A 14437-nucleotide genomic window follows, 5' to 3' on the forward strand; every position below is an offset into this window, starting at 1 on the left:
TTTAGTCTTGAGATATTGAGTCGTATATGCCGAGCGGCATTCAGTACAATTTCCTTTTTAGATAATTAAATATGGTATTCTATTTTTCTGCAATTATTATGTTTCCGCAGGTGTTAGGGTTACCTGGTCACGGAGACTAGGTGCCGTCATGACATGTTCACGGTTGGTGAACTAGGGTCGTGACATAAGAGGTATTGTTTTATAAAGATCGCCCATTGATCAATAAAAAACCTAATGGTTTATTATATTCTGGGTCCAAGCCAATACTCGGACTGATCATTAGAGTTATAACATCAAATTTCTTTCACAAATGAAGACGAGACAGAATTCAATACAAATCGAAAATGAAGCAAAGATATCCTTTATATTTTTAAGAGGTGTTTACAAAAGATATTTACAATACCCACGAGGGGCCCTTGCACAAAAACACAAAAACAAAATAAAGGAACCTAAATCTACTTCGGGGCCACACCCTCGGGAGCTGCATCTTCGGGAGCCACATCTTCGGGAACTTCCTCCTCAGGGATTTCATCTTCATCTCCTCCGATCTCGATGTCACTAGCTGAATCATCATCATCAGAGAGAAAAGCGGCAACCTCTTCCTCCAAGCTCTTTGCTTTTTCGATGTCGGCTAAGAGGTTGAAGCCACGAGCATGCACCTCCTCGAGGGTTTCTCTCTAGGACTACTGCCTGGAATGGACGAGAGCACATGATAACTTAACTTCGGCCACAACGGAGATCTCCTATGCCTAAGTGTTAGCGGCTTCAGCGTTAGCTCGGTACGAAGACACAAATGCCTCTTCATCAGATTTGGCCTTTGCAAGCACAGCAACAGATTTAGCTTCAAGCTCCTCGATTTTGCAGCTTCGAGCCAAGCTTTCTTCCTTTACACTTTGAAGTTGGTGTTCAATCAAAGTTAGCTGCTCCCGAAGAGTGTCTTTCTCTAAGGCGAGATGGTCCAAGCCTTGTTTCCACCCTAGGGTCTCAGCCTCCTTCATCTTGATCTCCTTTCGGAGCTGTTCTACCAGCTTGCCCTTTTGCTAGGCCTACCAAGTTGAAGTGATTAGCCGCCCAATCAGAAAAATGCATAACAAAACTTTAAATGGTATATTACCTTTTCAATAAGCTTGGTTTTTACTTGACGAGCCTTCGCCAATTTGGCTCGAAGATCACTAATCTCCTCATCTTTCTTGACATAGAGGATCTTAAGGTCGTCCCTCTCTTTCGAGAGGTTCTTAACCTCAGTCTCACATCGAGCAAGCTCTGCTCGAGACTTAGAAAATGCTTCTCGATGGATCGTCATAGCATTCACAAAAAGAAAAAGTTAGACTTAGAACAACAAAGATAAAGCGTAGGCGTAATTTTAAAGGGTAGAAACTTACTTGTTTGAAAAGCCGCTGGGCCTCGTCAAAAATAAATGAAGCATCTAGGTCGGGACCATCTTCGATCCCTGCAAGGTACTCTTGAAAGATATCATGCCCTTTGTGGCTTGTCCCCACAGTAGTAGTTATCATGTTCCGAGCATCTCGGAATTGCCCCTTGGAGAACTAGGACCAGGCGGCGATTCATCCACGTTAATTACCCCAAATGATCCACTTGGGGCATTCTCTTCTCTTTGAAGGGCCTCGGAACCGGGACCCCTGGTCTCACCCTCCAAATGACTTCCAAGACGAGGTGTTCTTTTGCTGCCTGATGGCTCGGGGACTTTGCTCGAACTCCCCTCGGAGATTTCTTTAGTTTGAGAATGAACCGTAAGCCACTATCGGTTCGGCGGTCTTCCATGCATCAGTGCTTCCTCTTTTCGAACTAACAACAAGCAGTCATCATCTTCCCCATCTTCATCCTCGTCCCGAAGGCGTTGGGCTATATTTAGAGGCAGGACCATAGTATCGGCCTTAGGCTTTCAAGCCTTGCTTTTCTTTGGCTTCGGGGAATTTGCAGGCGACTCCTTCTTTCTTTTCTTTTCCTTGGAAGGCTTTGGGATATCTTCTTCACCAGGCGGGGGCAACCACATAGCAACGACGTCTTCGAGGCCTGCATAAAGATAAAGTATGTATTTCGCTAAGAAACATAAGTATGAAAACATGAAGACTCACCATGGTTTTTAGCCTCCCATCGACCTTTGGCTAGGTCACGTCAGTTGCGCTTCGTGTATGAAGAAGTAGAGGCCAGTTTTTAGACACAACACTCGATGTTTGGGACCACACCGGGAAACCAAGAAATAGCTACACCATCGGAAAAGGATTAGATCGAGAAAAGGATGAAGTCAAGAAATAGTACGGAAAGCGGAATATAAAGTCACTATTGATAAACCTGTACTTACTTTTCATGTTCCATTCCTCGGGGAATGGCATCCTCTCAACAGGAATTAGGTTAGAGGTCCTGATTCGGGAAAAAACCAGCTCATCCTTCCTCGGTCATTATCCTCATAGATGCTGGAGAAGAGAGATTTCGTGGATTGGTGTTGCAGCTTTATCAGGCTACCTCGATAAAGACAAGGGTTGTATAGCATGATCAGATGGTCGAGGGTAAAAGGCATCCCCTCGACCTAACCCAAGAAATATGTAATTAGATTGACGATGCTCCACAATGAAGGGTAGATCTAGCCAAGCGTCACCTAGTATTATTGGCAAAAATCAAGAATAACTAGATCTATGGGACCCAGAGCTGGATCTGCAGGACCCAGCATGAATGAGTAGGTATACACGCTTAAGTACCGTGCCTTATGAGTGGTGATTTCCTCTTCAAGGGAAGGGATCACCACATCTTTGTTCTCCCATTTGCAGTCCTTTTTCACCTGATCAAGCTCACTTTCGGTTATCAAACTGATATATTGGGACATGGGTTATCATCGGCCTGGTGTCGATTCAGGTTTATTGATTTTGAATCGGATGTTAGTTTACACAATGGGGGAATACCCTCCTCGATACGAGGTGGCACCACCGTTCTACTTTTGGCCGGTCGTGATGATAAAGATGCTTTTTTTTTGGGAACAGTTTTAGATATTTTAGCCATTGTGGTTTAAAAATTCAAGAGAAAGGAAAAAGTTTATGCTGAAGTAAAAATAAATTGAGAGAAGGGTGAACTTAGAGAAGTTGAAGGAGCTAATAAGATTTTAAGGATGATTTGAGAAGTAAAGTTTGCAAAATATTGAAGTTGTCCTATTTATAGAGGCCGCTTAATCGTGTTTGGGAAGCCAAATAGCCGACCATTAATCGCCTCTAATTAATGACCTAGGGAACTACGCGGAAGCGGCTTTTCAATCACTTCAGCCGCTGACATCACGAGATTGACATCAGGATCAAGGCATCGGAGCATTGAAGATCAAATCGTTTCTTATCGTCCTACTCTAAGAAACGCGCGGACTATCTGTGTACGGTCCAAATCGTATGCCTCCGATCTATAAGCTCGAGAGGTCGCATCAAGGACCTAAGTTCCTGAAGAATATCGAAGCCAAGCTCGGGATAGAATGCAGAATAAGATGCTCAAAGACCTAAGTGCTTGAGGAACATCAGAGCCAAGTACGACCGACTCCGAGATAGTGCCGTTATGATTTTTTATATAAGGATAAGATTCCCTCCACGTCACCAAGATCATGGTGTAAATTCTAGAATAGATTTGTACTAGTTAGTACAAATCCGTACTGAGCGGTTATACAGTTGTCTCAATAAGAGAAATGTACCTTATTTAGGGTTCCCCAACTATATAAAAGAGACCCCAATCATTTGTAAAGATCATCTAATCATTGTAACAAATATACTCTCTTACTTTTCTCGCTCATTGTTCATTAGAATTGTCCTTTAGCTTTATTATTCTTGTTTCACTGTTCTTGATCCATCTCGAGGTCACTGAGCTCGAGGTCGATATTGCTTAAGTAACACTGGTTTGATTCATTCATTCCTTTCAATTATACTTTATCTTTTTTGATTATTAGTTAGTATTGAACTGAATCACGTATCTTTAAAATCACAAATTATATTTAATTGTTACTCGTACTTTCAAGGTAAACAATATCATCTTTTCAATAAGCTCGGTCTGTTCTTGACGAGCCTTTGCCAGTTCGGCTCGAAGATCGCTGATCTCCTCCTCTTTCTTGACATAGAGGATCTTAAGGTCGTCCCTCTATTCTAAGAGCTTCTTAAACTTGGCCTCACATTGAGCAAGCTTGGCACAAGACTTGGAATATGCTTCTCGATGAAGCATCACATCCTTCACAAAAAGGAATAGTTAGACTCAGAACAACAAAGATAAAGTGCAAGCGTAGTTTTAAAAGGGCAAAAACTTATTTGAAAAGCCACTGGGCCTCGTCAAAAATAAATGAAGCATCTACGTCGGGACCATCTTCGATCCCTGCAAGGCACTCTCGAAAGATGTCATGCCCTTTGTGGCTCATCCCCACATCAGGAGTTCTCATGTTCTGGGCATCTCGTAATTGCCCCTCGGATAACTCAGGACCAGGCGATGATTCATCCACGTTAATTACCCCAAGTGATCCAATTGGGGCATTCTCTTCTCTTTGAAGGGCCTCGGAACCGGGCCCCTCCATCTCACCCTCCAAATTATCTCCAAGACGAGGTGTTCTTTTTCTACTCGATGGCTCAGGGACTTTGCTCGAACTCCTCACAGAGATTTCTTCTATTTGAGAATGAACCACATCAACCACTATCGGTTCGACGGTCTTCGAAGCGTCAGTGCTTCCTCTTTTATGAACTACCAACAGGCAGTCATCATCTTCCCCCTCTTCATCTTCATCCCGAAGGTGTTGGTCTGTTTCAGGAGACAGGACCACAATATCGGCCTTAGGCTTTCGAGCCTTGCTTTTCTTTGGTTTCGGGGAATTTACAAGCGACCCCTCTTTCTTTTCTTTTCAATGGAAGGCTTTAGGATATCTTCTTCACTAGGCAAGGGCGGCCGCATAGCAACGCCGTCTCCGAGGTCTGCATAAAGATAAAGTAAGTATTTCATTAAGAAACATAAGTATGCAAACAAGAAGACTCACCATGGTTTTTAGCCTCCCATCGACCTTTGGCCAGGTCACGCTAGTTGCGCTCCACATATGAAGAAGTAGAGGCTAGTTTTCAGACCCAACCCTCGAGGTTTGGGACCGCATCGGGAAACCAAGCAACAGCTACACCATCGAAAAATGATTAGATCGAGAAAAGGATGAGGTCGAGAAAGAGTACGGAAATCAGAATATAAAGCCACTATCAATAAACATGTACTTACGTTTCATGTTCCATTAATTGAGGAATGGCATCCTCTCAGCAGGAATCAGGTCGCAGGTCCTAATTTGAACAAACCAGCTCATCATCATTGGTCTTTGTCCTTATCGATGCTGGAGAAGAGAGATTTCGTGGCTCGACGTTGCAGCTTTATCAAACCACCTCGATAAAGACAATGGCTGTATAACTTGATCAGATGGTCGAGCCCTCAACCTGTCCTGAGAAGTATCTGATCAGATTGACGATGCGCCAGAATAAAGGGTAGATCTAGCCAAGCGTCACCTGGTATTGTTGGCAAAAATCAAGAATTACTGGATCTATGGGACCCAGAGCTTGATTTGCAGGACCCAACGTGAATAGGTAGGTATAGACGCTTAAGTACCATGCCTTATGAGTGGTGTTGTCCTCTTCAGGGGAAGGGATCACAACATCTTTGTTCTCGCATTTGTAGTCCTTTTTAGCTTGATAAACCTCACTTTCAGTTATCAAGCAGATGTATCGGGACATGGGCTCACATCGGCCTAGTGTCAGTGTAGGTTTATCAATTTTGAAATAGGATGTTAGTTCGCACGGTAGGGGAATACACTCCTCTATACGAGGTGGCACCACCGTTCTACTTCTGGCCGACCGTGATGATAAAGAGGTTTTTTCTTTTTGGGGAACAGTTTTAGTTGTTTTAGCCATTATGGTTTAGAAATTCAAGAGAAGGGAAAAAGTTGATGCTGAAGTAAAAACAAATTGAGAGAAGGGTGAACTTAGAGAAGTTGAAGGAGCTAATGAGATTTTAAGGATAATTTGAGAAGTAAAGTTTGAAAAATTGTGAAATTGGCCTATTTATAGAGGCCACTTAAGCGTGTTAGGGAAACCAAATAACCAACCATTAGTCGCCTCTAATTAATGACCTAGGGAACTACACGGAAGCGATTTTTCAATCATTTTAGCCGCTGACATCACGAGATTGACATCAAGATCAAGGTGTCGGAGCATCGAAGATCAAATCGTTTCTTATCATCCTACTCTAACAAACGCATGGACTATATGTATACGGTCCAAATTGTATGCCTCCGATCTATAGGCTCGAGAAGTCACATCGACGACCTAAGTGCTCGAGGAACATTGGAGCCAAGCTCGGGCTCGAAGGTAGAATAAGAGGCTCGAAGGTAGAATAAGAGGCTCGAAGACCTAAGTGCTCGAGGAACATCGGATCCCAGTACGACCGACTCCGAGACGGTGCCATTATGAGTTTGTTACAGAAGGACAAGATTCCTGCTACGTCACCAAGATCATGGTGTAAATTTCGGAATAGATTTGTACAAGTTAGTACAAATCCATATTAAGCGGTTATACAGCTATCCCAATAAGATTCTTTACTGTAAATAGAAATGTACCTTATTCAGAGTTCCCCCACTATATAAAGGGGACCCAATCATTTGTAAAGATCATCTAATCATTGTAAAAAAATATACTCTCTTACTTTTCTCGCTCATTGTTCATCAGAATTGTCCTTTAGCTTTATTATTCTTGTTTTACTATTCTTGATCCATCTCGAGGTCACTAGGCTCGAGGTCGATATTGCTTAATTAACATTGATTTGATTCATTCATTCCTTTCAGTTATATGTTATATTTTTTGATTATTAGTTAGTATTGAACTAAATCACGTATCTTTAAAATCACAAATCAAATTTAATTGTTACTCGTACTTTCGAGGTAAACACTATTACCTTTTCAATAAGCTCGGTATGTTCTTGATGAGCCTTCACCAGTTTGGCTCGAAGATTACTGATCTCCTCTCTTTCTTGACATAGAGGATCTTAAAACTGTCCCTCACCTCTAAGAGCTTCTTAAGCTCGGCCTCACATCGAGCAGGCTCGGCTCGAGACTTGGAAAATGCTTCTCGATGGAGCATCACATCCTTCACAAAAATGAAAAGTTAGACTCAGAACAACAAAGATAAAGCGCGGGCATAATTTTAAAGGGCAGAAACTTACTTGTTTGAAAAGTCGTTGGGCCTCGTCAAAAATAAATGAAGCGTCTGGGTCGGGACCATCTTCGATCCCTGCAAGGCACTGTTGAAAGATGTAAAGCCCTTCATGGCTCGTCCCCACATCGGGAGTTCTCATGTTCTGGGCATCTCAGAATTGTCCCTCAGAGAACTCAGGACTAGGCAGCGATTCATCCACGTTAATTACCCCAAGTGATCCCCTTGGGGCATTCTCTTCTCTTTAAAGGACCTCGGAATTGGGCCCCTCGGTTTCACCCTTCAAATGACCTCCAAGACAAGGTGTTCTTTTGCTGCCTGATGGCTCGGGGACTTTTCTTGAACTTCCTCAGAGATTTCTTCAGTTCGAGAATAAACCACATCAACCACCATCGGTTCGCCGGTCTTCAAAGCGTTAGTGCTTCCTCTTTTTTGAACTACCAATTGGCAGTCGTCATCTTTCCCCTTTTTATACTCATCCTAAAAGCATTGGGCCATTTCTGGAGAGAGGACCACAATATCGGCCTTAGGCTTTCGAGCCTTGCTTTTCTTTGGCTTTGGGGTATTTGCAGGCAACCCTCTCTTTCTTTTCTTTTCCTTGGAAGGATTTGGGATCTCTTCTTAGGGGCGGCGATATAGCAACGGAATCTCTAAGGCCTGCATAAAGATAAAGTAAATATTTCACTAAGAAACATAAGTATGCAAACAAGAAGACTCACCATGGTCTTTAGCCTCCCATCGACCTTTGGCCAGGTCATGCTAGTTGCACTCCGCGTATGAAGAAGTAGAGGCCAATTTTCGGACCCAACCCTCGAGGTTTAGGCCGCACCAGGAAAACCAGCAATAGCTACACCATCGAAAAAAGATTAGATTGAGAAAAGGATGAGGTCGAGAAAGAGCAGGGAAAGAAGAATATAATGTCACTATCGATAAACATGTACTTACATTTCATGTTCCATTCCTCGGGCAATGGCATCCTCTCAGCAGGTATCAGGTCGGAGGTACTAATTCGAACAAACCAGCTCATCCATCCTCGGTTCTTGTCCTCATCAATTCTAGGGAAGAGAGATTTCATGGATCGGCATTGCAGCTTTATCAGGTCACCTCGATAAAGATGAGGTTTGTATAGCCTGATCAGATGGTCGAGGGTAAAAGGCATCCCCTCGACCTAGACTGAGAAGTATCTGATCATATTGACGATGCGCCAGAATGAAGGGTATATCTGGCCAAGCGTCACCTGGTATTGCTGGCAAAAATCAAGAATAACTAGATCTGTGGGACCGAAAGCTGGATCTGTAGGACCCAGCATGAATGGGTGGGTATACACGCTTAATTGTCCTGCCTTGTGAGTGGTGATGTCCTCTTCAAGGGAAGGGATCCCCGTATATTTGTTCTCTCATTTGTAGTCTTTTTTTACCTGATCAAGCTCACTTTCGGTTATCAACTATATGTAACGGGATGGGCTCACATCGTCCTGGTGTCGATGCAAGTTTATCGATTTTGAAATAGGATGTTAGTTCGCACAGGGGGGGATACACTCCTCTATACGAGGTGGCACCACCGTTCTACTTTTGGCCGACTGCGATAATGAAGAGGCTTTTTCTTTTTGGGGAACAATTTTAGATGTTTTAGCCATTGTGGTTTAGAAATTCAAGAGAAAGGAAAAAGTTGATGCTGAAGTAAAAACAAATTGAGAGAAGGGTGAACTTAGAGAAGTTGAAGGATCTAATGAGATTTTAAGGATTATTTGAGAAGTAAAATCTGCAAAATGGTGAAGTTGGCCTATTTATAGAGGCTTTTTAAGCGTGTTAGGGAAGCCAAATAGCCGACCATCAGTCGCCTATAATTAATGATCTTGGGAACTACACAGAAGCGGCTTTTCAATCACTTCAGCCGCTGACATCACGAGATTGACATCACGATCAAGGCGTCGCAACATCGAAGATCAAATCATTTCTTATTGTCCTATTCCAAGAAATGCAGGTACTATCTGTATTGGGTCCAAACCATAGGCCTCCTATCTATAGGCTTGAGAGGTCGCATCGAGGACATAAGTGCTCGAGGAACATCAGAGCCAAGCTCAAGCTCGAAAGTAGAATAAGAGGCTCGATGACCTAAGTGCTCGAGGACCATCAGAGCCAAGTACGACCGACTCCGAGATAGTGTCATTATGAGTTTGTTATAGAAGGACAAAATTCCTTCCATGTCACCAAGATCATGGTGTAAATTCCGGAATAGATTTGTACGAGTTAGTACAAATCCATACTAAGTGGTTATACAGCTGTCCCAATAAGATTCTTTACTATAAATAGAAATGTACCTTATTTACGGTTCCCCCACTATATAAAGGGGACCCCAATCATTTGTAAAGATCATCTAATCGTTGTAAAAAAATATACTCTCTTACTTTTCTCGCTCATTGTTCATCAGAATTGTCTTTTAGCTTTATTATTCTTGCTATACTGTTCTCGATCCATATCGAGGTCACTGGGCTCGAGGTCGATATTGCTTAAGTAACACTTGTTTGATTTATTCATTCCTTTCATTTATACTTTATACTTTTTGATTATTAGTTAGTATTGAACTAAATCACGTATCATTAAAAACACAAATCAAGTTTAATTATTACTTGTACTTTCGAGGTAAACATTTCATCCTCTATGTTATATTGTGGTTATATGATTTGCCGAGGTATTTGGTTTTGGTTCGATTGAGTTTCAGAGTGAAATGGGCATTTAGTCCTAAAGTTGGAGGTTTAAGTTGAAATAATTGACCGTAGTTTGAATTTTGTGTAGACGACTCCAGAATGGAGTTTTGATTGTTCTAGTAGCTCCGTATAGTGATTTTGAACTTAGGAGCGTGTTCGGATTTTGATTTGGCGGTCCGTAGGTCTTTTCTGCTTGAATTGGCTATAACTTAGAAAGTTAAAGGTTTGGAAGGATGAAAAGTTTGACCGAGAGTTGACTTTATTGATATCGGGGTCGGATTTTGATTTCGGAAGTTGGAATAGGTACGCTATGTCATTTTATGACTTGTGTACAAAATTTGAGGTCAATCGAAGTTGTTTTGGTATGAATCGGCATTGTTTTGGAAGACGGATGTTCATATTTTCAATAGGCTTGAATTGGGTTGTGATTCGTAGAATCGATGTTGTTTGATGTGATTTTTGGCCTCGAGTAGGTCAGTTAAATATTTTGAAATTTTTTGGTATATTCGGGTCAGGGCCTGGGTGTAAATCGGATTGAAATCGGCTAATTTTGAACTAAGTTGTTTTGATAAAGTTTTAGTTGTCCTGGTATCATTGCACCTGCGATAGGAGTAGCTACAGGTGCGGACTTGCTGATGCGAGTGAAGTAGCACAGAAGCGGGAAGGGAAAGCCTAGGCCTGGGTGGCAGGTGTAGAGACTTGGGCACAGATGTGCATCCGCAGGCGCGACCATATCTTTCGCAGAAGCGGAACTGTGAAGGACTTGAGAAGGACCACAGGTGCGGTCGAAATTCCGCAGAAGCGGACTCCCAGAAGCGAGCAGCTATCTGCATAAGCGAGCATCTATCTACAGAAGCGAAGGGAACTGGGCCTAAGTTAGGACCGCACTTGCGATGGAAATTCCGCATGTGTAGAGCTGCAGATGCGGCTGAGGGGGTTGGCAGGTGCGAAATCGCTAGGCAGAAAAGGGTGTTGTATACAGTGAAATCGGAGGGTCCAATTTCTCGTCATCGAGACATCTCAGAAGATCATCTCGAAGGCTCGAGGCGATAAGGCTATGGGCGATTTTTCCTCCCTCGAGGTTCGTCGACGCTCGACCTTGGGACACTGTTGACCATGTCTATGGTAGAAATGGGGAGTTCCCAAGGCACACGGCTAGGGCTTGACAGAATCTAGTGGACTACTCTAAACCCGAATCAGGGCATCATCTAGTTGTCCCATCTCCATATCTTTGTAATTAATATATTTTGTACTATGTTGGGATTCCCCTCATATATAAAGGGGATCCTTGTCATTTTGGATGCATCTGATGCTTCACACAAAATACACAAGAACATTCTCTCTGCTCTTTAACATATTCTCTTGATATTATTGCTTCCATTTATTATAATCATTATTTATTGCTCATCATTGGCCATAAAGAGCCTTCGTTGATTTTATTATAACTGTTAGCCATACTTCGACCACCATCGATAGCTCACAGCCGAGCTCCGGAATCGACCTCGAGGCCCCCAAATCGACAAGCTCGGGGCCCCGATTGTTAACCTATTGGTTTGGTTATCACCTTACTCCTAAGTCTTGTCTCGTTTCTAAATCTCACGTATAGCATCTACTGCTTAACAACTAGCATAAAAATAGATCATGTATTTTTAGAGGCCCATAATCAAATTTAATTGTTATTACCATTTTCGCGGTAAACAGTTTAGCGTCCACCGTGGGGCTAAAACTAATAGTGATTATTTTCTTGCTAGTTTCATTACACAACGCAAGTTATCTTTCACACCTGTTCTTGTCCAAGATCATCAAATTTCAGGTCGAAATGCCTAACTCAGTAAATAGAGATGAAAACAACAATCTTGAGGACCATAGAGAAAATGGTGTGGGTGTTCCAGTTGTTAGTGTGCCACCACAAAATCTTGAGAATGCACCAGGACCAATTCTAGCGGACACAGTTTCACGCGACGCCGAACAGGTCGATATAAACTCACACACCAATAGGAGTATGCACCAAGGAGAACAACAAGAAGCTGAGAAAACCCCAACTAAGGAAGAACGGGAGGTTAGCCTTCATGTTATTTTTGAAATGTTGCAGGCACAACAACTGGCTATTGCTCAGCTGCAAAGTCACAAGAAAACTCCTAGCACGGTAGCACCGGGGAGAGCTCCCCCAGTCGAACAGGTACCGGAGAGATCGAGCAATAACGGGTCGATGACCTATCCCGTCATCGTAAAAATGCTCGAGGACCTCACCAGAAGGATCGAATTGGGCGAGAAAAAGGTAGATACCTACAACTCCAGGGTCGACCAAATTCCGGGCACATCCTAAAAGAGGTATATTCGAAGAAGTTCATACAAAGGCCATTCCCAGAAGAGGCAGCTCCAAAACACATCCCAAAGAAGTTCAGAATGGCAGACCTTCCAAAATACAACAGAACCTCGGACCCCAACGAGCATGTCACAACCTACAGAAGAATGACGAGATCGAGTCTGCACTGCTGAAGAAGTTCGGGGAAACACTTTCTATGGGGGCAATGATGTGGTGTCACAACCTAGCCCCAAATTTGGTAGACTCATTTGCCATGCTGGCAGATTCCTTCATAAGGGCACATGCTGGAGCCATCAAGGTGCCCATGATGAAATCCGACGTCTTCAAAATTAAGCAAAGGGAGAACGAGATGCTGTGAGAATTTGTATCTCACTTTCAAATGGAACGAATGGAACTACCACCAGTCTCCGACGACTAGGCAGTGCATGCCTTCACTCAAGGTCTGAATGAGCGAAGCTCGGTGGCTTCGAAGCAGCTAAAACAGAATCTAGTCAATATCCTGCCGTGACCTAGTCGGACGTCCACAACCGATACCAGCCGAAGATCAGGGTCGAAGACGACCAGCTAGGAGCCCTCTCGAGCTTAGTATACCAAAGTAGGCTTCTAGCGAAGGAGCCAAAGCCAAACAAAGAAAGACACCAGCCATACACCGAAGACAGAAGGAATGCCCCGTGGCGCAACCCACCTCGCAATGATCGAAGGATAGACCGAGGACAGAATCCTCGGGGACTCATCAACAGAACTGAATTTGATAGCAATGCAGGGCCAACCGAGTCACCTCGCTTATCAGAATATAACTTCAACATCGATGTATCGGACATCGTGTTCACTATCAGTAAAATCAGAGACGCTAGGTGGCACAGGCATGTACAATCAGATCCTTCACAAAGGAATCATAACTTAGTGTGTGAATTTCACATCACGCACGACCACAGGAATGAGGATTGCCACCAGCTCCGAGAAGAGGTAGCCCGACTACTTAACAAAGATCACCTCTGGGAATTCCTCAGCGACCGAGCCAAAATTCAGTTCCGAGAAAGAGAGGCGTCCAAGAAGAATGAAACAAATGAGCCACAACATGTCATCCACATGATCTTGGGAGACATCGATGCCCCACAGGAACCCGTGATGCGAAGGACAAAAATATCCATCACCGGAGAAAAGTGAACCCAGGGGTACATACCCGAGGATGCCCTCACATTCAGTGAAGAAGACACCGAGACCTTGTCACGCACTGGTAATCTCTTTCCTTGTAAATACATTTCAAATAAAATGTGTACTTGTGGATTCAGGTAGCTCGACCAACATTATCAGGTCGAGGGTAATAGAGCAACTCGGACTGCTTGACCAAATCATGCCCGCCACTCGAGTCCTCAACGGATTCAACATGGCGAGTGAAACAACGAAAGGAGAAATCACCCTCCCAGTCAACATGGTCGGCACAACCCAAAATGTCAAATTCCATGTCATAGAAGGAGACATGTGGTATAACGCCTTGTTCGGGAGGCCGTGGATACACTGCATGAGAGCAGTACCATCCACCCTCCACCAAATGATGAAATTTCTGACAAAGGATGGAATTAAAACCGTCTAAGGGGAACAGCATGCGGCAAGAGAAATGTTCGCGGTACACGATGTGGCACCGGCACCAATACCTCCACCCGCAAAGGGGCCAAAGGGTAATCAAACTACATCTTCGGTTAAACCCGATTAAACAAAGTAGAGGACCGTACCGCGTCCTCATCACAAGCGACTAGAACATATCAGACCTTGAAACATCGTCGGCACATCCCACACTGACCTTTATGCACGCATCCTGCCAAGGCAGTCGAAATGCTAAAACCAAGCTCGAAGACCCTAAGGTTTTAAAGCGTCCATTGCACTCTTTTCCTTTGACCGGGTTTTTATCCCAAAGAGGGTTTTACCGAAAAGGTTTTTAATGAGGCAACATTCACACGCCACCTAAGGAAGACTCAACAAATATTCAAGGCTTCTTTTGCAACCAACCTCGAATACTAGTGGGCATCCCTACCCCAAAAGGCCATCCACTCGGAAATGCCAGGAAGCGCTGAACGGGGTCCCAATAGGAAAATGATGTACCGGGCCAAACGGTCGAACAAACCATGTCCATATAGCCGGACCCCCGATGTCGAAAACATGTATACTTGTACCAAGCAATCGAAGAGTATCTTTTATCAAAGC

The 14437-nt window shown here is 43.5% G+C and overlaps 1 protein-coding gene across 1 annotated transcript; it reads right to left on the minus strand.

Moving 5' to 3' along the window:
- Window positions 1-455: 455 nt before the first annotated feature.
- LOC138875663 (uncharacterized) lies at window positions 456-1303 on the minus strand. The gene is made up of 3 exons (XM_070154517.1): window positions 1115-1303; window positions 798-1040; window positions 456-677 (listed from the first exon to the last, which is right to left on the minus strand). The coding sequence occupies exons 1-3, from the start codon at window positions 1301-1303 to the stop codon at window positions 456-458; spliced, it is 654 nt and encodes a 217-aa protein (XP_070010618.1).
- Between the last annotated feature and the right edge of the window lie 13134 nt (window positions 1304-14437).

Source organism: Nicotiana sylvestris, chromosome 8 (assembly GCF_000393655.2).
Source record: "Nicotiana sylvestris chromosome 8, ASM39365v2, whole genome shotgun sequence".
NCBI lineage: Eukaryota > Viridiplantae > Streptophyta > Magnoliopsida > Solanales > Solanaceae > Nicotiana > Nicotiana sylvestris.